We start from the raw sequence: 24,734 nt of genomic DNA, 5'->3' as shown, positions 1-24,734 counted from the left end.
GGGCAAGAGGAGAAGGGGGTGACAGAGGATGAGATGGTTGGATGGCATCACCGACTCAGTGGACATGAGTTTGAGCAAACTCAGGGAGATAGTGAAGGACAGGGAAGCTTGGCCTGCTGCAGTTCACGGGGTCACAGAGAGTCCAACTGGACTTGGCAACTGAACAACAACAATGTGTCTGATGCTCTGCAATCTGCTCTTACTGAACTGGGTCATTGATGAAAACAGCCAGATTTGAGCGTCAGAAAACCTTGCAGTCTACCTAAAGCATGATCTCCGTAGTGCTGACAAGCAAAAGTATAAAGTAATTTAAAACTTATTTCTAGGTTGTATGTGCTTATAAAGGTGACAGTGGATCACAGACTTGTCAGTGGTTGAATGAGACTTGGGGGAGGGACAGTATATGTTCGAAAGGCTGATCAGTTCTGAGCAATGATAAAAAATGTATTATTACTGACCTTTATAACTGTTACGTTTTCTACACTTGATCTGAGCTCAGAAATGAAAGAAGAAAAAAAGTGTGTCATGTCAGATAATGCCTTTGTTTTTTCTCCTTTTTTGAAATAGAAAGCTAAAAATATAAATGTTTTATAACCTGCTTTCATCACACTTTGCTGTGGATATCTTCCCATGTCAGTAAATAAACCTGCTTTTAATGCCTACACCGATATAAGTCCTAGAGTTGTTTTTTTGTTGTTGTTTTTTAAGAATTTCATAGAGATTTAAAAATAAAATAAAATCCAGAGACTCCCTCAAGCTCCGTTCTTTTGAAGACAGTGTTCTTTAGTCTATTAGTGTCGCATCTGAAGTCTGTTTTAACTTTAGATATTAACTTTGCTTTGTTCTTTTGGCTAGAAATTAATATTTACATACTTTAGAAACCTTTCTTTCTGATGGATTGGGTGAGCTGCATGTCTAGACATTGGGACTTTATAATGTGGCTTCCCTCAGGGTAAACATGGCATGCAGGGGCATGATGTAAGACTAGGGGGAAAGAGATTAAAGGTGCACCGTAAACTTCAGGAGTATTTCCTAACTTGGGTGATGCTGACGAGGGAAGTTATTGTATCAGTTCTTGAACTGCTTGTAATCAGATAAAGCATTTAAATGGGGGAAGTTTTACCATTCTTTGATAGATGAGCTTTAAGAACAGTGGGGTTCTTATCTCTCAAAAAGTGTTGTGAGATGATTTCTCAGACCTAGGATTGCTGGATCTAGTTCTCCTGAAACTTGTATTAGGATTCCAAATTTAGCAATAAAGGGACTTTCTTGGAGTACTTTTCTCAGTTGCTATTGCTGCCACCTTTTAAAATCCAAAATGCTATTTTATTTGGATAATTAGAGTAAACCTCAGTAGTATCCTTTTCAATGAGAGCTTCAGTTAATCGAACGCATTCAAGTCATTGTCTTATTCAGGCCATCTATTCCATGGAAGTTCTGGAAACTGAGGGAATACTGGAATTGCGGCCAATTCTAATATTACAGTATTATCTGCAAAATGCTATTTTTAATTATATTTCTCTGATTGGCTTGATGAATTCAATTATTAGATATTGTTAAATTCCCCCTAACAGAGGAGTGAAATAGATCTCAGACCTGGGTGGGTATTAGGTTTTTCTTTATCCTGTGGTTCTTACATTTTAATTTAATTCCTTAATCTAGAATCTTGAAGCTTACAGGGGATTTTGAAGCCTCAAGTTGACTTGCGGCTTTGCAAAAAAAAATAATTATTATTAAAATTTTAATCTTACCTTCTAATTAGGACATAGGTATTAAATTAACATGATGGCTTCCTGACTCCCTGATTAAAGCTCCATTTCTACTTAGTAAAAATTTAGTAATAGCTGTAGGTACCATCTAGAGGTCCATGGTCAAATCCCAAGACCTCTAAGTGCAATTCTTCCATCTAAGAAGCTAAAAATGGAGTGAATCTGTGATGTGCCAGTTGTTGTTGTTTAGTCACTAAGTCATGTCCAACTCTTTTGTGACCCCATGGGCTGTAACCCACTAGGCTTCTATGTCTGTAGAATTTCCCAGGCAAGAATACTGGAATGAGTTCCCATTTCGTTCTCCAGGAGATCTTCCCAGCCCAGGGATTGAACCCATATCTCCTGCATTGGCAGGCGGATTCTTTACCAGTGAGCCACCAGGGAAGCCAGTAACTCAAGCCTAAATCAGAATGAGAATGACTGAGACCTTTCCCATTAGGTTTGGGATCTTCTGTTATGGTTAGACTAAACAAGGGAGGGCCAAACATTTGAAATGCTCTTTACATTTTAAATAGATACATAGATAAACAAACACACACCTCACTTGTAAAAGAAACACAACTGATGTTTTATTTGAATATCACAAACTTGCTAACTTGGCCTGGTAACTTACAAAATAGGTAATATTTATGGAGTTTGTTTGTTTGTTTTTGTTTTTACTTGTACTGGCTTCCGCTTAGCTAGTCAGTCCCCACTAATAGATGTAGAAGTTGTAAATAAATGACCAGAAGCACAGTTCAGTTGTCCCCATCTGCATGTGAGCCGTTTTAGAAATCTTCAGAGCTTTGACAGCATAAAAGGCCTCTAACATACATATTCAGGAAACTGAACAGTTAGGGCTTGCCAAAACAGGCCCAGGTTTAGATATGTAATAATATCTAGGTATGTAATAACACCTGAGATCTTGTTTATTAGAAATTCTAGTTTACTTGCACCAGGTGTTTGGTTAATTTAATATTTTGTGGAGTGTTTCTAGAATCTCCGCCTCTACGCTGCCTCCCAGTCCGCCTCATGTGCATTTGCTACTACCCATTACTCTGTGCGTATAATGCTCACTTGATCTGAGCCCATGGGACTAGACCTTTGTCGGTCTAAATATTAGTTACCTCTTAACTTCTCACAGGTGAATTTGGTTTGAAATGTTCTGTTATTTCATGGAACATAAAAGTCAGCAGTATAGCTCTCTACCTGCTGCACGGAGTCAGGATGGTGGGAATTACATTCTTGGTCTATGAGCTCTTACTGGAAACAAGCTTTAATGTAGCTACTTTGGTGTCTATGCTCACAGGTAGCTTTTCCTCGGAGAGTCAGAGTAGAGGCAGGAAGACAGCCAGGAGCGCCTCACCTCTGCCTTACTAAGTGGGTCATTTGATGGCTCTTTATTTTTTTTCTTTGCCTATGAGACCATCACCACAGTCTATGCCATGGACATATTCATCACCTCTGATTGTTTCCTCCAGAGACTTCTCTGGTGGTCCAGTGGTTAAGAATCTGCTTTCCAATGCAGGGGACATGGGTTCAATCCCTGGTTGTGGAACTAAGATCCCACATACTGTGCAGTGTGGCCAAAAATCAATAAAAGTTCCCTCCAACCCTCTCTCCGTCCATCTTCCTCCTCCTCCTTACAATGATGATGATGGCAACAATTAGCAGAAGACCTACCCTCTTAGCAAACTTTTTTAGTAGACTTTATTTTTTAGAACAGTTTTAAGTTCACTGTAAAATAGAGCAGAAGGTTGCAGAGACTTCCCACACACCCTCTGTACCCCCTCATGCATAGCCTTCTCCATTATTACTGTTTCCTACAAGAGCTGATTACAACTGATGGACCTGCACTGACACATCGTTATTATCAAAGTCCGTGGTTTACATAAGAGTTCACCCTTGGGTGTTGTACATTTTACAGGTTTTGACAAATATATAGTGACATGTGTGTAGTCCACCACTTTAGTATCATACAGAGTTATTTCACTGCCCTAAAAATCCTTAGTGCTCCTCTGACCTCTGGCAACCACTGATCTTTTTACTGGCTCCATAGTTTTACCATTTCCAGAATGTCATAGAGCTGGAACCATGCAATAGATACCTAGCCTCTTGTTGTTGGCTTCTTTCCCTTAGTAATGTGCATGTATGATTCCTCCATGTCTTTTCATGGTTTGACAGCTCGTTTCTTTTTAACACTGAATAATGCTTACTCCTTGGAAGGAAAGTTATGACCAACCTAGATAACATATTCAAAAGCAGAGACTACTTTGCCAACAAAGATCCATCTAGTCAAGGCTGTGGTTTTTCCAGTGGTCATGTGTGGATGCGAGAGTTGGACTGTGAAGAAAGCTGAGCACCAAAGAATTGATGCTTTTGAACTATGGTGTTGGAGAAGACTCTTGAGAGTCCGTTGGACTGCAAGGAGATCCAACCAGTCCATCCTAAAGGAGATCAGCCCTGGGTGTTCATTGGAGGGACTGATGCTGAGGCTGAAAGTCCAATACTTTGGCCACCTCATGCGAAGAGTTGACTCATTGGAAAAGACCCTGATGCTGGGAGGGACTGGGGGCAGGAGGAGAAGGGGACGACAGAGGATGAGATGGCTGGATGGCATCGCCGGCTCGATGGACATGGATTTGGGTAAACTCCAGGAGTTGGTGGTGGACAGGGAGGCCTGGTGTGCTGTGATTCATGGGGTCGCAAAGAGTCGGACACAACTGAGCGACTGAACTGAACTGAACTGAATGTTCCATTATCTGGGTGTACCATAGTCTATCCATTCACCTACTGGAGAATATCTTGTTGCTTCCCACTGTTGGAAGATCTTAAGGTAAAACTTAGGCATCATGTCCTCTTACTCCAGATATTTAAGAAAAAGATATAACCAACAAGGCCATTATCATGCTGACAGTAAGCTCTTAATGTCGTCCAAGACCATGTGCATATTTGAATTTTCTGAAGGCCCTTTTAAAATAGCATAATTTTGACAAAAATAATATAAACTTCTGATATCTGAAACAAGAAAATCTTATAGTGCATAATCTGTAAGAGTTTAATAGAGCATACTCCTCTGGGATATTAAACTTTGCTTCATATTATAATTGTTGGTGGGACTTGGATCTGTGAGTCACAGATCACATTCCACTCTTGGGTCAATAGAACATGCCAGGGTAATTGTTACTGTTATAAATTATCCTAACAGTAAATGTTTATTGAGCATTTAGTATATGCCAAGCATTGTACTTCACATGCATTATTTCATATGATTCTTATAAGCCAGTGGAATACCTATTATTATATCCCTTCCAAATAACTTACTGAAGGCTTTGTAGTTAATACATGAGTTGGAATTTAAATTTAGGTCTCCTAACTATGGCTCTGCTGTCTCCCTGAGTATACTTTAAAATGGTGATATAAAAAGGGTTGAATGATCTTAAATTGATCTTGTAAATTTCTTAATTTCCAGGCTGTAAGACTAGAAAGTACTTACCAGAATCGAACACGCTATATGGTAGTGGTTTCAACTAATGGTAGACAAGACACTGAAGAAAGCATCGTCTTAGGAATGGATTTCTCCTCTAATGACAGGTATGATACCTCAAATGGGAGGATGGGGTAACCTGTTTTTGAACAACCTACTCCAGTTACCTTTTGAGTTATTACAAGAACATTGTATGCAGTTCTACCTCTAAAACGTTAAGCATGTAGAACTAGAGAACATCAAAAGTATCTTAGACACAATCTTTAGAGACAGAATTTTATTTAGTGATGTCTTTGGTTTTGTGTCCCTGATTTACCACTGTTCCTTACCTTCTTCCTCTCATCTTTAGGTGGTAATGATATAAAGAAAATGGTTTAAAGTTCTATCTCCAAGGAAGAAAAAAAAAGGGTTTTCTTTGCAGTCCACTTTATTTTAAGCCATAATGACTCACTTGGTGATCCTGGGGCACACATCCTTTGTGATTTTGCACCAGTAGGTTCCGGGGGCCAAGAGAGCCCCCTTTAATTCCCGTCTCTTTCATTCGTGGCCTTATACCTTGCTTCTGTCAGATGTCACACTTCCTTTTTTCTTCTTCTGAGTTAGAGAGGAGCAGGGAAGGATGATTTCTAAAACTCAAAACAGAACCTTTTATAATATTCACCTTTGACTTTAGCAGCACTTTACATCCTAAGATTAAAGATATCGCACAGAACCTGGCTCCTTTGTGCCCTGAAGGTTTGTTGCTTTCTTTTTTTATCTTCCCACTTTTTCTGGAGAAATCTTAAGAAGACTGTGGAATGTGGCTGCTAAGCAGATCTTTGCACTGTAGATAATAAGCCTCAGGAAATCCTGCCAGATGTCTCAAAGCATGGACTTCCTGGTTCAGGACTAGAGTGCAATTGTGGAGTAGCTAGGGGTGTGACCCAGGCTGGGAGAATTTAGCCACAGAGAGCAAAGAAGACTGAGAGCTCTTCTCATTGTCCTGATGTTAGAAGGAGGAGGGGGGAATAAATCACACTGTCACCAGAAAGATTTTCAAACTAGTGTTTACCTGAGCTTGAACATAGCAGTCAGGCTGAAAATGATTTGTGGGTTCACCAGGATCACAGGGCCAGAGTTGTTACCTTGTATACCACTTACAGCCTTTAATTGCAGTGCCCTAAAATTACACAGGATTGAAAACCACATTTAGGAAGCTTTTTCTCCTGCCCAGTTTTAACCTCTTCTGTTAGCTAAGCAGCAGATCTTTCAAGAAGTATTCACCCTATAGGAATACCTATCTTGCCTACATTCATTAGTATTTTAAAACCCCTGACTTGGGTTTTTATCTTTATCTTTCTAGATCTGTACTGTCTAGTATGAGAGCCACTAATCACATTTTAACTATTTAAATAAAATTAAATAAAACTAAAGTTTCAGTTCCTCTGCCACAACTAGCCACATTTCACATGCTCTAGCTCTGTGTGGCTTGTGGCTTGCGTGTTGGGCAGAACGTTTCCATCGTCACAGAAAGATCAGGTGGACAGTCGTGCTTTCCATCTTACTTCTGTTGTTTGGTTCTCCCTGACCACTCCTTTGGAAGTCCCATAAAACAGGAACTGGAGCTGGGTGGACACATCATTTGAGTCTTGCCTGAGAGAGAGAAGGTGACTACTTCAGATTCTCCTGACCCAGAGTGTGAGAAGTCAGGTGTCCAGTGCTATCTCTCTTTCACTTTGTCCTAAACATTCCCAGAAATCATAAAGAATGCTTATTAATGTGAGTGTCCAGTAATTTACCCTCAGTAAACTGTATCTGTCTTTGGTAATAGTCCTGCCTGAATCATATCTGACCAACAAAAGAAAATTTTCATTTATGGAAGACAAAATGTGATAAGGAAAGTTAGAGAAACTAGTTTTAGTTCTGTTTGGTAAATTTGATATTATGAATTATTCCCCTATACCCTCTGTTTGAATGATCTTAGATAGTAAGAAAAATGCTGCCTACTTCAGAATACCATTGCTCAGGTAATCTAGTATCATTTCTGTCTCAGCTGCTGTTTAAGAAACCTGTATCCTTTTGTATCTGAGAATACAAAAAGTTAATGTTTCAGAATGGTATTAAACCAGAGTGGAACCCAGGATGTTTATGACATGCTCATTCAAAGGATTCTCAAAATCTATTACAGCCAATTTATTTAGCCTCTTGCTAAGATTTTTAAGTATTGTGTTATATTTTAAGTAATAAATTTTTTAATAAAAAGTATAGCTTTAGTTTCCAAATTGCATTTGATATGTATTTCAAGTTATAAAAGAGCTTTATGATGTTTTAATTTTTCCTCATTCCACCAATACCTTGAACATGTCTGATACATAGAGGCACTCAATGAATATTTTTTAATGAGATGAGTATCTATTAAAAGAAGTAACTATATTTTAATGGAGAAAATCTCATGTGACTCAAGATAAACTAGATAAAAATAGGCCTCTCTTTCAGGGCTCTCTTTCCTGTCATGTGATGAAGCTACTCCTTAATGTAAAAAAAATTCTAACCTGAATACAAGCAGAAAATGTGATGTTTGGTTCCTGCATATCATTGTCACTTGTCTAAAGTTTAACTGGTGTCTGGTCACGAGCCCATGGATCACACTCCTTTGAACCTTTGGTACCTTGTTACTTAATTTCCCGATTTGTCACTTAGCTATCGCCCCTTCATATTAAGCATTTGCTTTAAAGAGAAAAAAAACTTAACTCTAAAAACTCACTCAACCTTGGGAAGCCATTTTCAAAACAGGTTTTCTCTGCACCCATCTCATCTATTCAACAAAAACAGTGGTGGAGCTGTCTTCCTCCCTCCAGGGCCTGGCACAAGAGCTGTTCAGGAGTTCAGGCCCAAGGTTACAGTGTGCATAAGCTGTTCAATCTTGATCTGAATCTCCTACTCTGGAATCACTAGTTGGATTGTGAGTAATGCAGGCCAGCAAGTGTGGTGCACATTAGACGCAGCCCAACTAGGGGACCGCCTCCCTTAGCCCTGCAGTGACTCCAGCGATAGCCCTCCAGTGACTCCGTGTTCCCTGTATTGCTTTTAATGCATTATCATGATGTCCCCCTCCCTGCCCTGCCAAAATCACTCTCCTGTTTTATTAGAGCACCCACTGCAGATTCATATTCAACGTTTGTTTTACATGACAATACAGTCATATGTATTTTTCACTTAAAATTTTTTTCTCACCTTAGTGCTCGTTTCAGCAGCACATATATTAATACTGGAACGATACAGAGAAGATTAGCATAGTCCCTGAGCAAGGATGACACGCAAGTTCATGAAGTGTTCCATATTTTTTAAAAAACATATATATATATTTTTTTTTTCACTTTAAATATGTTAGATTTTTATGATAACCCTATGAGGTTTAGGTTTTGTTACCTGCATTTTAAGATGAAGAAATTAAGGCTGAGAGGGGTTAAATAACATGTCAAAAGGAATTGAAATACTGAAGGAGATTAGGTTCAGATCTTTTGACATAGTATAACTAACTGCTCAATAAATGGTAGTTGTTACATTTAGGCACTGTTGCACACATTTTTTTTTGGTGTGTTATCTAATTTAATCTTCAAAACAGCCCAATAAAGAAGGTATATTTTATCCCAGTTTTACAGATAGGAAACTGGAGCACAACACAATTAATTACACGGTTAATGTCAGATTCCAGATTCCAGAGCCCCTCTGACTCCAGAGCCTGTATTCTTAACCATCCTTCGCTGTTCCATCTTCTACATCCAATGTTCTTTCTCCTACATCATGCTGCTTTTCTAGATATATTGGCAGGGAGAGAGTGTGGGAGCCTTTGGGAGATTAGATGGAAGGGAAAATGGCTTATGGCAGCCTTAAGGAGAAGAAGTGGCAGAAGTCTAAGGTAATTATAGTTGTCCAGAGAAGTGGTGTGGTAGAGACTAAATTGGGAGTCCATGGTGTCCTATCCCAGCCTGTTCCACTAACTTAAAACTAATTTCCTTCCTGGAATAGTGTGTGATCCTAGAGCTACCCCTTTGTCGGTTGTTGAGAGTCCTGTTCACTCTGTACTTGAGCAGTGCTGTTTCAGTGCATAGCCACCAAGCACTGTTTTATTCATTTAAATGGCACTGTGTCTATTTTGTCTCTCTAAGCCATCAAGCATTACTTTTCCCTTTTAGACTACTGAGTATATTCTGTCATTTAATAAATCTATGTAAACCTCGGAATTAAAATTGAGCAAATCGCAGTCAGAGATCTGCAGTAACCAGCAGTAGCTCTTGGTATCAGAAATGATTCTTAGAGTTGACTTGGGAGCTGTAATCTTGGGCTGAGCCCTGCCAGTAGCGCATCAGCCATCACCTGGTCTTTTCAGACAGCAGCCATTGGCAACACAGCAATACAGGAAGTTGAGTCAGTTAAGTTTTCTTTGTTAAATGTAAAAGTATCTAACTAATAAATATAGTTAGTTATATAACAGATGCATAACAGATACTAATATAAATATCTAACTAACTGTTTAAACACCTGTTTAAAACAGCTTCTGGTACATACATTGGATTCATTGTAATATGTTAGAAATTTCTCCACCTGTGTCAGAATTTAAAACTTAGGGACTTATCCTTTACGGTGAAAGAGTTAAAAAAAGAACTGCTTCCTAGGGTAATAGAAAGTAACTTATGGACTGTTTCTTGTCTTACAGTAGCACTTGTACCATGGGCTTAGTCCTGCCTCTCTGGAGTGACACCCTAATCCATTTGGATGGTGATGGGTAAGAGCTTTCCCTTTTTATTCTCCTACAGAAAGCCAAGGGGTGGGGTTCCATCTTAGTGCCCATTCATTCAGCTGAATGGGAGGCCCATTGTACCCAACTGAACTGTCATATCAGCAGCTCAGCGAGTCCTTTTAAACTCCTGTTTTGTAAAGTAGAGTAAAAATACAACTTGCCAGAGCCTCTCACTTCTGTTCTTCTGGGCCGACTATGGTAAGAATCCAAACAAAGACAAGCTAGTCTGTTGGCTCACTCTTTAGTCTGAGCATGTGGGACTGTTGCAATGCTCTCCCAGAGGATGATATGTTCTGTTTCAAACAACCTCTCGCTGCCTCTGCCAGCTGTCAGCCTACAGTATAACCCATTTCTGTGCCAGTTCTTTCCAGTGACCCCCCCCACCCCCACCTCCTGGTGTTTTTAGAATGTGTCCCCAAGAGACCAAGATGTTTGCTCCAGTTTATAATACCAGGGTCAGGTTTACTAAGAACCTGCAAGACTTCCAAGTAGAAATATACAGCAGAACAGTTTGTCCATAGCTACAGATGGGAAACGGTATGTAATTCCCTCACTCTAAGGTGGGAGTCCATTCATGTTGCTTGGTAGATAAAATCAGACCATTTGTTGAAGGACTTTTCAGTCAAGTCCTACTCCAGTTAACTTCTACACAAAGTACTTGATACCTTCTCCTGAGCCAGCAGTTGCTAGCCAAGGACACAACCTTGAAAACTCACAACTGAAATAACCTACTCTCACTTAACGGATTTTTGTTTCATTCTGTTTTCCTCAGTGGGTTCAGCGTCTCAACGGATAACAGAGTTCACATATTCAAACCTGTATCTGTGCAGGCAATGTGGTAAGAGGACTTTTAATATCTCTAAAAAGTTTTTTTTAGTGTTATTGGAACAGTATTTTGTGAGAAAGTGTATTTGAAATGGAACAGTTCTTTATGAAAATGCCCGGTGATCTGTTTGTGTGTATAGGATTTTGTGTGATCTGTTTGTGTGGCCATGATGGTTAAAGATGACCTAGAAGTTCAGTTTTCAGATGATCGCTATGGAAGGCCTTCAGCATTGGTAAACAAGTAGCCAGTGGGAACTGGACTTTATTAGGGACACACTGACTCAGTGAGTTGGTAGCCATCTAGAGCTGCATCTGGAACATTCACGACTGTGCATTAATTTCCCCTTTCTTAGGTAATCAGGGATAGCATTGATGGAGTTACATTATATATCGATGTTTCCATTTAAATTGTTGGCAGCTGTTTGTGACACTATTTATATAATGCACATAAATTCTAGAAAAAACACTGTAGTTGTTAATAACCATCAGCTGATATACTGACACTTCTGGGGTTACTTACTGTGTGTGTCAGGCATTGAGTGCTTTACATAGGATTACATCTAATCATCACACCAACTCCCCAAAATAATATTATTAGCTCTTTATGATGGGCGAGAGAGGTCACATAACTGGCCTACAAGTATCTCTTACATTTAGACAGAATAGACTCTTTTTCTCTTGTTCTGGATTATCTAGAAAAATGATCCAATATAAGCAGGGAGTGATGTGATTCTTAAGATTCAGAGTCATCCCCCGGTCAGGGATTTGAGTTTCAGTCCCTCATTCAGTTGCCTGTTCTGTAGTGGAAGTCCCCAGGAGGAGCAGAATGGGCAGAATGCAAGCCAAAGGAGAAATAAAGGAGCCTGAAAAAGACTCCAGGGAGATCACTTACCCCTGAATAACTGGATTGATAGGCTTGAAGTGGGTGCAGTCCTAAAAGAGAGTCCACTGAACAATTAAATCTTATCACCTCATACAGTAATTGAGATAGGACAGAGTTTCAGGTCATGTGTTTAGACCAATTTTTAGTTTTAGGCCATATTTCAGTGATAAATTTCTCATAGAAAAACTCATAACCTCTTTTGACTAAGATTCAGTTAAAAGCAACTGACCTGCAATTACACACTGCTGTATTCAAAATGGATAAATGACAAGAACCTATTGTATAGCACATGAAATTCTACTCAATGTTCTTTGCCAGCCTGGATGGGAGAGGGGCTTGCGGGAGAATGGGTACATGTATATGTATGGCTGAAGTCCTTCACTGCTCACCTGAAACTACCACAACATTGTTCATCAGCTGTACCCCAATACAAAATAAAACATTTAAAGTTTGAAGGGGAAAAAAAAGCATCTGACCTGTACCAAATAAAACCCAACAGCCTAAGTCCCATAAATGCAGTGTTCTCAGCTGTATTTTGGGGAGGGATACAAAGCAGTCTTAATTCTTTAGGATTCGAGTAATTCAAGCTTTGATGTTTTAAAGTAGACTGACTAGTCCTAGCTCTGTTAGCTTATTGCAGAATAAACTTTTTTTGGTGTACCACATGGGGAGTAGTGAACTGAAAGTCACAGGAAAACAAAAAACCCTAGTAGATGACGTGTGAATCAAAGCAGCGTTTAAACCAGGTGTTTCCTTCACAGGAAGGTGGTTACTATAGCCTCTCTCTCCCATACAGAGCTGAAATACAAGGTGGCTGTGCCTTGAATGTGTTTTAGGGCACTTGTACCAAATACTTGTGGCATATGCTTTTGAAGCATGTGTTTCCTGGATGAAGAAAACATGCATTGAATATCCTGTATGTTGCACTAAGCTGGCTTTTACTTTAGAATATGTGTTCATGCTCAGTTGTGTCCCAACACTTTTTGTGGCCCCTTGGGCTGTAGCCTGCCAGGCTCTTCTGTCCATGGGATTTCCCAAGCAAGAATGCTGGAGTGGGTTGCCATTTCCTCCTCCAGGGGATCTTCCCAACCCACACGTCTCCTACACTACAGGTGGATTCTTTACCTGCTGAGCCTATGGGTGACTAGAGACTTGAATCTGTGTAATGAAACTGAAATTTGCTGAGAATCGGCTTCAGTTCAGTTCAGTCACTCAGCTGTGTCCGACTCTTTGCGACCCCATGAATCGCAGTACGCCAGGCCTCCCTGTCCATCACCAACTCCCAGAGTTCACTCAGACTCAAGTCCATCGAGTCGGTGATGCCATCCAGCCACCTCATCCTTTGTCGTCCCCTTCTCCTCCTGCCCCCAGTCCCTCCCAGCACCAGGGTCTTTTCCAGTGCGTCAACTCTTCGCATGAGGTGGCCAAAGTACTGGAGTTTCAGCTTTAGCATTATTCCTTCCAGTGAACACCCAGGACTGATCTCGTTTAGAATGGACTGGTTGGATCTCCTTGCAGTCCAATGGACTCTCAAGAGTCTTCTCCAACACCACAGTTCAAAAGCATCAGTTCTTCGGCGCTCAGCTTTCTTCACAGTCCAACTCTCAGAATTCGGCTTAGTTTTAGTAAAAGGAAGCATTTTAAAAGATTCTGTGATTTTGTTCTTTCGAGAAAATCTAATTCCCTAGTAGAAATGGACTGGCATGTGTTTCCAATCAAATTCGTCATAATTTTATTTTTTAATGTACATTAGACGAGATTGACAAGGATTCAGGAAACAGCACTGTCATAGCCTCACTGATGGGAAAATAAACTGGAGTGATCTTTCCGGAGAGTGATTTGCCAGTACGCTTTACCATTTTGTATACCCTTTGTCATAGTGATTCTGCTTCCAAGAATTTGTCCTGAGGTGATAATCAAGGGTGTGTGCAGATTTTTAACTGTAAGAATCTTTATCAGTTGTTCTAATAGTATCAAAAAAATGGAAAGCAATTTTTAAATGTCTAAAAAACTAGGAATCAATTAAATTCCAGTACATCCATGTTTCTAAATATGCAGCCATTGAAAATTATCTAGTTGAACATTTATTGACGTGGAAGAATATTGACAACAAAGTGTAAAGTAAAAGAACAAATTAAATGGTATGCAGAATATGATCATGTCTTTATTTTAGATCTCTGCAGAGATAAACAGACTGGAAAGATCTATACTAAAAGCTTAACAGTTGTTATTTGTGGGTGGTCAGATTACAGGATATTCCTGCCTTTTACCTGAGGTCCCTAAGTTTTCTAAAATGAGCATGATCATATTTGTTATGAAAGAAGAAACAGTAAAAAGGCATTTTTAAGCAGAAGATGTAAATATATTGGCCACAGAGTTCTCTCGTAATGTCCTTTTCCCTTGGGAAAGAGATATTAATGTATAGCTAATAAGGCATTTCATTCAACAAATTTTAACTTTGAACTAGAAGGCTTTTTTTTTTTTATTTTAAAGAAGGCGTTCTTTTAGGCTCTTGAGATACATCAGTAAACAAAAACATAGAAAGAAGCCTGCTTTGGTTTTTCCCAAGTATATAACCAAAACAATATTTTTCAGTTTTGTTTACCTTTCTTGAGTTCCTAGATTTGGAGTCAGAGATCTAATTAGTCACAGGATAACCAGAGCTGTTCTTAGAAAGTAGCTCAAGGGTATGAATAAATGGCTTAAAGTGACTAGGAGACTAAGGCAGCAAGAATGACAAATGTCACTAGAGCAGTACATCCTGGAGATAAAAGGGCTTGTCCTCAAGGCTTAGGGACATCTGTCTCTGTGATCTTTGTGGAACCTCTAAGAATCATAGGGAATATATGCTCTACGTGACCCTGTGCCAAGAGAAACAAACCTTTGTGTAGTAAATGAAGTAGATCTTTCATTCTCTAGTGATATGGGCCATAGCGTGGTTCCAATTATAGCTGTATATAACCATAACTATATCTAACTGGGCCTCCCTGGTAGCTCAGCAGTAAAGAATCCACCTGCCAGTGCAGGAGACACAGGAGATGTGGGTTCAGTCCCTAGGTTGGAAAGATCCCCTGGCGAAGGAAATGGGAACCCACTCCAATATTCTTTTTTTTTTTTTTTTTACTTTATTTCCACTCCAATATTCTTGCCTGGAAAATCCCATGAACAGAGTAGCCTGGTGGGCTACAGTCCATGGGGGGTCACAAAAGAGTTGGACATGACTTACCAACTAAGCAACAGCAACAAATATCTAACTATATATATTGTGAGCTCATGGTGAGCTCCGCAGGTACTTGGACCTATTTTCCACTGGTAGGTTGTCAGTTCTCCTACTCCCCTCCACCCCCCCACCACCTTTATAATGCATCATATTTTTCAGCAAGAAATGTCTAATTGATTGCTATGAATAGATAATATAGCATTATTAGAATCAGAATCAGAGAATCTTGATTTCCAAGCAATAGATTCTCCAGAGGCCCAATTCTGTAAGATTTTAAAATTGGAACAGTTGGGGGTATACATGGATTACTGGCCTTTAGGTATCCCCATAGGTCTCCAGTCTCACTTCCCAACCTATCTTTCAGGTCTGCACTGCAGAGTTTACACAAGGCTTGTGAAGTGGCCAGAATGCATAACTACTACCCCGGCAGCCTGTTTCTCACCTGGGTGAGTTACTATGAGAGCCATATCAACTCAGACCAGTCCTCAGTCAACGAGTGGAATGCTATGCAGGATGTGCAGTCCCACCGACCTGACTCTCCCGCGCTCTTCACAGACATGTGAGTCATCTTGCTGGGGATCCCAGACATTGCCTCTGTTGGGTTCTCAGGGGTTTGGAAGCAACATGTTCCTCCCTCATCTCTCCTCTTAGGGAATGAACCTTAAGAGTGATACTAGTCATTGTTGACACTACAAATCTGCCACACAAAGAACCCTGTTCTTTCTGTTGTACACCGGAAGAGTCTCACCTGGGCACAGCGGAGTCTCCACAGTTAAGGGCTGCAGTACCATGAAGTCCCATTAATTCCAATTCCACTAATTGGAAATTTGAGTTTAAAGGAGTTCGGCTGAGCTCTTGTCTTTGCATTATCTGTAAAAGAAGCATTTGCTAAGCAAGTTAATGACATTGAGAAGCTTTAGCACAGATGTTTCTAAACACTTCAGAAAACGTTTCCAGTCAATTTAAAAGAATACTGACATTGTTATGCTGAATTTTTAACTGATTTCTGCTAAGATTTTTTTAAATACATTTTATAATTCGTGTCTTACTCAGCCCTGCATTTGACTTATCAGGTCTGTAGATTTTTCATTAAATCTCACTGCTGTGCTGTGAATTGGATAAAGACCTAAAGTTGAAGCTGATGTTTATTTCCTGTTAGTTAGGTCTGTGTGTTGAAACTTATGTGACTGTTTTGGTAATTTTTTCATACCTAGTTCCTGCTTTCAAAATTAATCAGGATGTTTATTTTGTTCTGAATTGATCTTTCAATACCTCCAAGGTATTTTCTACATCTGAGAAAGAAGAGTAGCGACTTACTAAAAGGATCTTACATCCCTTCACCTTCAGATTCCTGAAGTGACACCTAAACGGTTCATTATTTTTTAAAGGCTTAATTTAGATAAGAAATGCTTTTTTACTAGAAAAAAGTGAAATTTCCAAGAATCGTGTGCAGAGAATCGTCATTAAAAAAGTGGAAACTTTTCTGTGTAGGATATGATTGATATGAGGGTCAGTTAGTACTAAGTAGCTCTAGTCCCTTCAAGATTCCACAGTGACTAAAAAGATAAGCATAGTATGGCCTTCAGAATTGGGGGCAGTGTTTTATTGTTGTTTTGGTTTTGGTTTTTTTATTTTGTTTTGTTGTTGTTGTTTTGGACATGGCACACAGCTTGCAGGATCTTAGTTCCCTGGGGTGGAAGCTCAGAATCTTAACCACTGATTGCCAGCAAAGTCCACATGAGCAGTGTTATTGAATTACTCTTTATGACTGGTTGATGGGTGTCAGAGGAACAGACGTCTCATCTGTTTTCGTAAACAGACACTTAGAGAAAACCTTTCTTTTCATTTTTCCTGATTTTATTAGAGAGAATTTGAAAATTATAGTCCCAAAAAAGAAAGAAAATGAAATTGCCTATAATCTCTCTCTATCCCTGAGCAAAAATAAATAAATAAATAAATATGTGAAATATAGTCCCTGGCACATGGTAAAGACCCATTAAATGTTAATTCTTCATGTGTACAATATAACCACAGTCTTAAGATACATTTAGTAAACAAGTGTCTGTCTATAGTAAAAGAGACTGAGAGCGGTAGGTCAGAGTAATAATGCCAGAAGGATTTTCAGTGATTCTTGTCTTCTTTCTGTATGTATGTATTTTCCAAATTTGTTTTTAGTGAAATTGAGGGAGAAAGTATGTTTGTGATGTAATGTCTTTTCCATTCCCTCTTCTTTCCTAAGTTGACTAGAAGAGCCTTAAAAAGAATGCTGAGGATACAGAGAATATATGCCAAAATGGACTTAAGTGCACCACTGTGAATAAAGTTTATATTATGAAATACAAGGAAAGTTGGGAAGGGAACATAGGTATATGGTTCCTCCGGTGTAGGTCAAATGTTATACTAGGCACTTCATCCATAGTATCTCATTTAATTCTCATAAAAACCTCATGAGACAGAGAGTATTACTGTTCTTTTATGGAAAAGGAAACCAGGCTCAGTGAAAGAAAGAAATTTGTTCAAGGTCATATAAATAGTAAGTAGCAGGGCTGGGGTTAAAACCCAGGTGTGGACTTCCCCTGGTGGTCTAGTGGTTAAGAATCTGCCTGCCAATGCAGGGGACACAGATTTAATCCCACATACCATGCAGCAGCTAAACCCACGCCACAACTCCTGAGCCTGTGCTCTGCAACCAGAGAAGCCACTGCAGTGAGACGCCCTCGCACCGCAGCTAGAGAGTAGCCCTTGCTTGCCACAACTGGAGAAAGCCCACACTCAGCAAAAATAACTAAACCCAAAATTTAAGAACACAAAACAAGCAAAAAAAAAATTTAAAAGAAAAAAAAACCACCCAGGTGTATTTGCTCCCAAACACTCTGCTCCAATAAGTGTGAAGGATTGGGAGAAAGGCTGCTAAACTAGGGAATCGAACCCATTGCACTCAGGTGCTAAAATTTGGTTTTTTTAGACCAATGTTTATTTTTAATAGACAACTGAAATGTGTAATTTTCTACCGTTAGCTGTGTCAAGGAAAAGTGGTGGGGAGCGTGGTTAAGCATTTTATTCCTGGTCAAGACTGGGGTGCTTGAGCTGATTGACAGGGGAATGGCATAGGTGTTAGCTGTACTCTGCAGGGTTCATGAGAAACTTATGAGTCCAAGTGGTAGGGAACCCCAAGGTTGTAGGCTCAGAGCATCCATCTTTGGAGATTATACTGAAGCTATTTTTGCAGCCAGTGATAAGGCTGTAGGCAGCAAAGGCAGGCAGGATGCCTGAAGGCTTAGTCCATTTCCATCTCCAAATAAGGAAGTACAGAACGGATACCTTCTTGAGTAGGTAGGAGGGAAGGCGGAGGCAGAAAGAGCTCCCTGTGAGCCCCACCCAGATGCTGCATCTTAAGGAATAATGCTTTTAGAGAGAAACATCCCGTTATGTTGAACCAGTATCTTTCTAGTAATTGGAGAATCAGCCTCCTAGTTTGATTTCATAATAAAGTTCCAAGGGAAGTTTTTATTTTTAAGAGAGTTGGAAGACTAATAGAAGCAGCATTATCCTGCAGGTAGAGTGTTAAGCTGGGCAAAGAGTTCTGGTTCTCTTGCCATCATAAGTGATGGTTGGCACATCATTTAACCTCTCAGTTGTTGTTTCCTTTATCTGTGAAATGAGGATAATAATTTCACAGAAATACTGCAAGAGCTTTTGTGAAAAAGGAAAATATTTTGGATAGGGTACTCTAGGTAGTTAATCGTTGAAATTCATTTTGGAAGAGAATTTGCTTCATTGAAGAAGGCAGAAATCACTCTTCTCTCTTTCCCAGTCATAGCAACAAATGATCAGCACTTGGTGGCATTTTTAAGCCACAAAAGACGCAGTTCCATAGTAGGCCATACCCAGCTTGGTTTTCTAGCTCAACAAGCGGTGTTGAGGGTTACTTGATGGAAATGGTCCTCCATTAAAGTACTACACTCAGTGTAGCCTATTTGTCTTTACTCCTTCTTGGATCTTTATACATGAATGTATTTATGGGCTTTTAGACATGGACAGTCTCTTCAAGTAATAATTTCTCCCTGTTACATTCTATACATTCTGAAAAGAAACTTTTTAAAATACCAATTTCTTTTTTCCCTGCCTCCAGAATATAAATTTAAGATTAACAAAAGGAAAAACCTGATAATTTGGAAACGTAATCTCATTATCTTGGTCAGTTTCCTACCTAAGAAAAATCACCATTTCTCTCTTCTCAGACCAACTGAACGTGAGCGGACAGAGAGGCTAATTAAAACCAGATTAAGGGAGATTATGATGCAAAAGGATTTGGAGAATATCACATCGAAAGAGGTAAGAGACCTTGAGTCCTCATTGTTCAAGGCTAGAGGTAGATTAATAATGGAGGGGGGGGTGCTGGAAATGGTGAGCAATTGAAAGTCCAGAGGGACCATTCAGAGATTAGTACAGTTATGTCATCTCTGTTTCAGATACGAACTGAACTGGAAATGCAAATGGTGTGCAACTTGCGAGAATTCAAGGAATTTATAGATAATGAAATGATAGTGATCCTTGGTCAGATGGATAGCCCTACACAGATATTCGAGCACGTGTTCTTGGTAAGTCTTAGGGCCTTTAAATTTAAAGGGCTGTGCCGAACCTCGTCTCTACCAACTCATGGGGGGCAATCATCAAATTTTATTATACTTAAATAAAATGTAGCTTATGTTAAAAACAAAGGTAATAAATACCCAAACCTCATCACCCCCTAATTATTTGACTGCATTTTACTGTTCTGTGCTCTAAAGGTTATTTACGTCTGTTGTGTGGTGGAAAGGTTATATAATGGTATGCTTCTGCTCATTTCTTCCCAGTTACTCAATGACAACAGTTGACTATGGTGGGAAATTTACACCAAGGAAGTTGGCAGATGCTACACATCAAGGCTTTTCTCCCCATGGGTGGTTAAAGATCTCATGCTGTTGGAAGTAATAGTCAGTCACAAAGCAGACCAGTCCAGTGTATACAAATAGAGTGATCCTTGGACGTAACTCTTTCACGTCTGCCAAATGGGTCTAAGGTCGGATGCATCTGAACAGAGCAGAAAACCACCTCTAACAGAGACTATTGGACTTTCAAAATATTTGAAACCCTGCAGCTACATTTTCAGTCCCTCACTTACTTTTTGATTACCAAATCTTCAGTGACTTAAAATTGTTCTTGATGGTGCTGGACATTCAGTGACTTGTAATTAGCCCAAGGAGAGCTCTCTGACAGATGGATTAGGAAAGATTCTGAAACCCCAAGACCGGTTTATCTCCCAAATGTTAAAGAGTTCTTGTTTTCATTTGTACATGGTAGTGGGAACAAGGATACACAAGGATAATTAAAGTCAGTGGAGAGCACCAAAACCTCACTTTTATTTCTGGTTCTCACATACTTTGACTAAAAATGCTAACAAGGAACTAAGTCGATTGGTTTGAATTTCACTTCCTTTCTCCGATAAGGACATTTGTGAGCTGTGAAATGATTAGAAGCTGGGAAACAGGAAAGAGGAATAAGTGCGCAGGAACTGACTAAACTGGATCATCTCACCCTGAATATGAGTTTATTTCACCCAGCAGTTAGACTTCATGCCATTGAAGGCTTGTGCCCTGAATTAACTTGTTGACACTTTGGAGTGTGTGTGCTTGTCGAGTGATTCATGGGGTGTATAGCTATGAAATTACTCATGAAAACCTGTGAGCTGGGAGGGGAACTTCTTTTCCATTACTTTAACTTGACCAATGTGTGTTGCCATTTCTGGATATAGATCATACGGCAAAACTGTCATTGACCTTTCCATTTGTGTAGCACCTGGCTTTGCTGACTTTTGTGTGTAATTCTATGAGGGTTTAAGTATTCCCGGTTCTTGTATCCTTGGAAAGAATTTTTTTGTGTTGTCCATAGAAAACGTATGAGTCATTCATTCAAATGGACCCTGCCCCCAACTGTCTCCATGTAACATGACTAATTTTTATGACAGGCAAGTGCCTGTAGCCAAAAATAACTCGTTAGAAAGTGACCAAAGCTATAAAGTTGGAGTTGCTTTTCCACTGAGCTTGAATCTTAATACCTAAAAGGATGCAGACATGATAAATGTCAAATTCAGTCACTATCTAGCTATTTAATTTCAGACATACTTCCCTGTGTTTCAGATGCCACCCTCTCAAGAACTACCTTCTCCCTACCTCTTCCTCAAATGTTACTGTTTTAGGACATATAAATACACGTTAATAGTACTTTAAACAGAAAGAACAATCCAGTTCTCCCCCAGATTAGTCTCTAATCAGCTAGAAAGGCCTTTGAGCATTTGTATCAATAGATTCATCCTATTATTTCATGATTATTGGCATAGTCTTCTGTCTTGGGTTTTTCTCTTACTACAAAAATAATTTGGTTTCATTGCAAAAAATTTAGACAACTTTAGAAGATAATAAACGACATTTAATCAACACCAAGAGAGATAAACACCCTTGTCCTTCCTTATATAATACTGCCTTCTAGCTCTTTTTTACTTTTTTAAATATGTATCTATGTGCATATTTTTGAAAAAGGGAAAATGTATTCAGCTTCAGATATAATTCTGTTTTCTTGAAATGGACATGCTCTTTGCCTTGTGAATATTTTTCTTTTGTAGGGGGCAATTTTCGAACTGGAGAATTCTGAAATTTAACTTATGCAGCAAAATAAGTGCACGAATAGGTTGTCTAAACATCTTATTGTACCTCTTCCTTCATGGCTTCCTCCCTTTGTTTGCATCGCCACATCCTGTGTCCAAACCCGTATCTCTTCTCCAGTGAGTCTGTGCTCCGCTGGCTTTCCCTGCAGTTGACTTGGAAAAAGAGGTCTTATCCAAACTGCAAGTGGTGGTGTTAATTTTCTGCAAAGTCATTTCGTCTTGTTCATAGCTGCCATGCCTGGAGTGCAAGCAGATTGTGTGAAGGGAGGCAGCAGGAATTCTCCCTGGCCTTAGGAAGAATGCTCAGCTCTGTAGTGCACTGCACAGAGATGTTTATTCGGAAACGTGTCCAGCTGATATTGAGAAGAAAAGTATAGAGCATAATTTAAAGAAAAACTTGCTTCGAGAAGACAGGGTTGATTGGTTGGAAGCCAGGGTATTTCCAGAAAAAGTTTTTCCCCACCCTTAAGAGTGTCCTACTCCTCTGAGTTGGAAGCCTTTGCCCATCCAAATCTCAGTATCAACAGCTCTCCTGGAGGCTGTCCGATTTGGCTGAGAAAATGCTAGATGTGAACAGAGATCCTTTGCAGAAAGGCCGGCAGCTTTCTTAGTTAAACAAGGGAAACACGGAACTATTGGACAGGCAACCAGTAGTTTTCTTCGTGAATAAAAAAGTAGTCAGACGTTTACCACTGATGGTTATCTTTTTCAAGATTTGACATTACAAATCCTTTAAAAATAAGTTTCCATTTCAAAGAAGCATTAAGGTAAGTCTCTTGTTCAGGATTTTTGCCCTTCAACTGGAGATGTGTATCATCAACTTTTTAGAAGAAGAAATTGTAGAGCTTGTACCACAGTAAAGTGACTCACAGCATTGATGCTGTAGCTATGGTATGATAAAGATTTGGACAGGCATACCAGTCCTTAGAGATTCTGTGTTGAGCTGTATGGTCTTAGCAGAACCCCCAGTATAGTCCTCCTCCTTTGCCATAAATGTGCTGTCCTCTTATATTTTGCTTGGAATACTTGGTCCCCAACAAGGCTATTTCCTAAGGATAACATTTGGAAAAAAACAAAAAAAAAATCAGTCACTTCAGTCTTTGGGCCAGAGTACAGTGTGGGTGAACCAAAGTGAAAGATGAAAGTGAACTTACTTTAAGATGTATTGCAGTTTTTTAAGATTTCATTTTATACTTCTGTACAATTAAAATACACTTAGCATAATTACATAGAACTCAGTGAAAACCCCCATGGAAGTATGTTGTTGTAAGCCTGAGAAACATGGAGAAAAATAAAAAAGATTGAGTTTGTGGAGGACCCCAGGAGGCTAATATGCATGGCGTTGGTATTAAGGACAGAAAAGTAATGACACCATGTTGATTGCAGTTCTTCCAAGCTGAAGCAGCCCTAGGCAGAGCCCAGGTCACTTGCTGTGAGCCTCACTAAGTCAGTAGCTGATGAATTTAATTTCTTTTGTTTCTGGGTATGTGTCATTTCAGATTGTCAGATTGAAGTTTCTCTGGACTGGTGGATGTAAACCGTGGACTCTTCCCATCACGTCAGGGTTATTTCCATCTAGCTGGACAGAATTCTGTAGGGGATTTAGATTTCTAAATTAAGAAGTGAGGTGGTCACATTTCCCTGGCTCCGGTTTAGCCACTCAACCCTTATTGCTTGGCTTCTGTCTCCTTGAAAGCCCTGTTTTTATTCTTCTTGCATGTTTCTTTGGTGTGGGAGTATTTTCCAGTGTTGAGCACACAGTCTTAAGAACCTTTTATACATGTTTATTTTAAAAGCAAGTCAAGTGAGCCCTGGTCTCTAGAAGAGATCAGTCCATCACTTACTGGCCTTTTCCTACAGCATCCTTGAGGTCTGCTAGTTCAGTGGCCAGGTTGCAGATCACTTGTAATGTGAAGGTAGTGCTAGAATGACACTTGACAGTTTTCAGAGTGCTTCACTTACTTATCTCATTTGACCATTTATTCAACTGTCATTTGATGATCCTCTTTATTGTGCTAGGCATGAAGCTAGATATTTGTGCAGTCTGATCTAAATAAGGAGTGGGTAATGACAATATCAAGAGAAATACTCACAGAAAGCCAGTGGAGTAAGATTACCAAAGTGACCTGGTTTAAACAATTAGAAGAGGTCATTAGCGAGAGTGATGAGGGCAAGAAGCCATGGTATTATGGGTTGAAATACATGGGAAATGAGGAATTATAGAAAGTGAGCATTATATTTCTGGGGCGTCTTTGCCATGAAGGGAAGAAGAGAAGGACAATGTTTAGAGGATTTAGGATGGAGAGAGGGTTTTCCATTTTAAAATGAGAGAAAGGTGGTGGGGGAGAGCAAGGTGGGGGTGCTGGCATATATACTCAGTCGTGTCCAACCTTTTGGACCCCATGGACTGTAGCCCACCAGGCTTCTATCTCCGGGCAAGAATGCTAGAGTGGATTGCCTTTCCCTTCTCCAGGGGCACTTCCCGACCTAGTGATCGAACCCTGGTCTCCTGCATCATAGGCAGACTCTTTACCATTTGAGCCACAGGGAAGTCTGTGTAAATGGGAGAAACATTACAGTTCTGGAGGCTGTAGTCTGAGATCAGTGTGGCAGCGTAGTCAGGATTGCTCTTTGTGTTCTCATGTGGAAAAAGCAATGGGAGAAACTTTACAGTTTGAGGGGAAGGTATCCATCCATTAGATTCCTAGGGCTAAAGTGGGGGGAGTGTTTTATTTTACAGATAGTAAAGTGAAGACAGGTTAAGCAGTTTGCCCAAGGCCCCCCAGTCAGAGGGGGAGTCAGGACTTGAACTTGAGTCTTCTAATGCGAAATTCCACTTAATGCATTTTTCTGGAATAGATAAATTCTTATTTTAAAAAACTTTGCCTTTTCAGAAGACATGAACAGATAGCTCAAAGGTAGAAAGTGGACCTAAAGCATTGAATAGTTGCTCACTTTTACACTTACGAGAAATGCAAATGAAAATTACACTGAGATAACATTTCATACCTATCAGTTTGGAGAATATTCAAAAGCTTAACTGCACATTTTATTGGCAAGGCTATGGGGAAAGTGGCACTGTGATGCA

At 39.7% G+C, this 24,734-nt stretch overlaps 1 protein-coding gene and 3 non-coding genes across 4 annotated transcripts in view; all 4 read left to right on the top strand.

Annotated features, from left to right (window-relative positions):
* SSH2 (slingshot protein phosphatase 2) overlaps positions 1-24,734 on the top strand; it is a 103,141-nt gene that overhangs the window by 49,514 nt on the left and 28,893 nt on the right. Inside the window, exons 4-9 of the mRNA XM_052658768.1 lie at positions 5,221-5,342; positions 9,932-10,000; positions 10,788-10,853; positions 15,308-15,502; positions 19,185-19,278; positions 19,416-19,544. Coding sequence (XP_052514728.1) covers positions 5,221-5,342; positions 9,932-10,000; positions 10,788-10,853; positions 15,308-15,502; positions 19,185-19,278; positions 19,416-19,544 — 675 coding nt within the window. The remainder of the gene's footprint in view (positions 1-5,220; positions 5,343-9,931; positions 10,001-10,787; positions 10,854-15,307; positions 15,503-19,184; positions 19,279-19,415; positions 19,545-24,734) is intronic.
* LOC128065744 (small nucleolar RNA U2-19) lies at positions 211-290 on the top strand. The gene has a single exon (XR_008201120.1). It is a non-coding gene; the product is annotated as a small nucleolar RNA U2-19 (small nucleolar RNA).
* LOC128065742 (small nucleolar RNA U2-30) lies at positions 428-498 on the top strand. The gene has a single exon (XR_008201119.1). It is a non-coding gene; the product is annotated as a small nucleolar RNA U2-30 (small nucleolar RNA).
* On the top strand, positions 8,453-8,559 carry LOC128065798 (U6 spliceosomal RNA). The gene has a single exon (XR_008201168.1). It is a non-coding gene; the product is annotated as a U6 spliceosomal RNA (small nuclear RNA).

Source organism: Budorcas taxicolor, chromosome 19, assembly GCF_023091745.1.
Source record: "Budorcas taxicolor isolate Tak-1 chromosome 19, Takin1.1, whole genome shotgun sequence".
Lineage (NCBI taxonomy): Eukaryota > Metazoa > Chordata > Mammalia > Artiodactyla > Bovidae > Budorcas > Budorcas taxicolor.
Note: the sequence above shows the minus strand (reverse complement) of the source record. Positions and strands in the feature narration are given on the sequence as shown.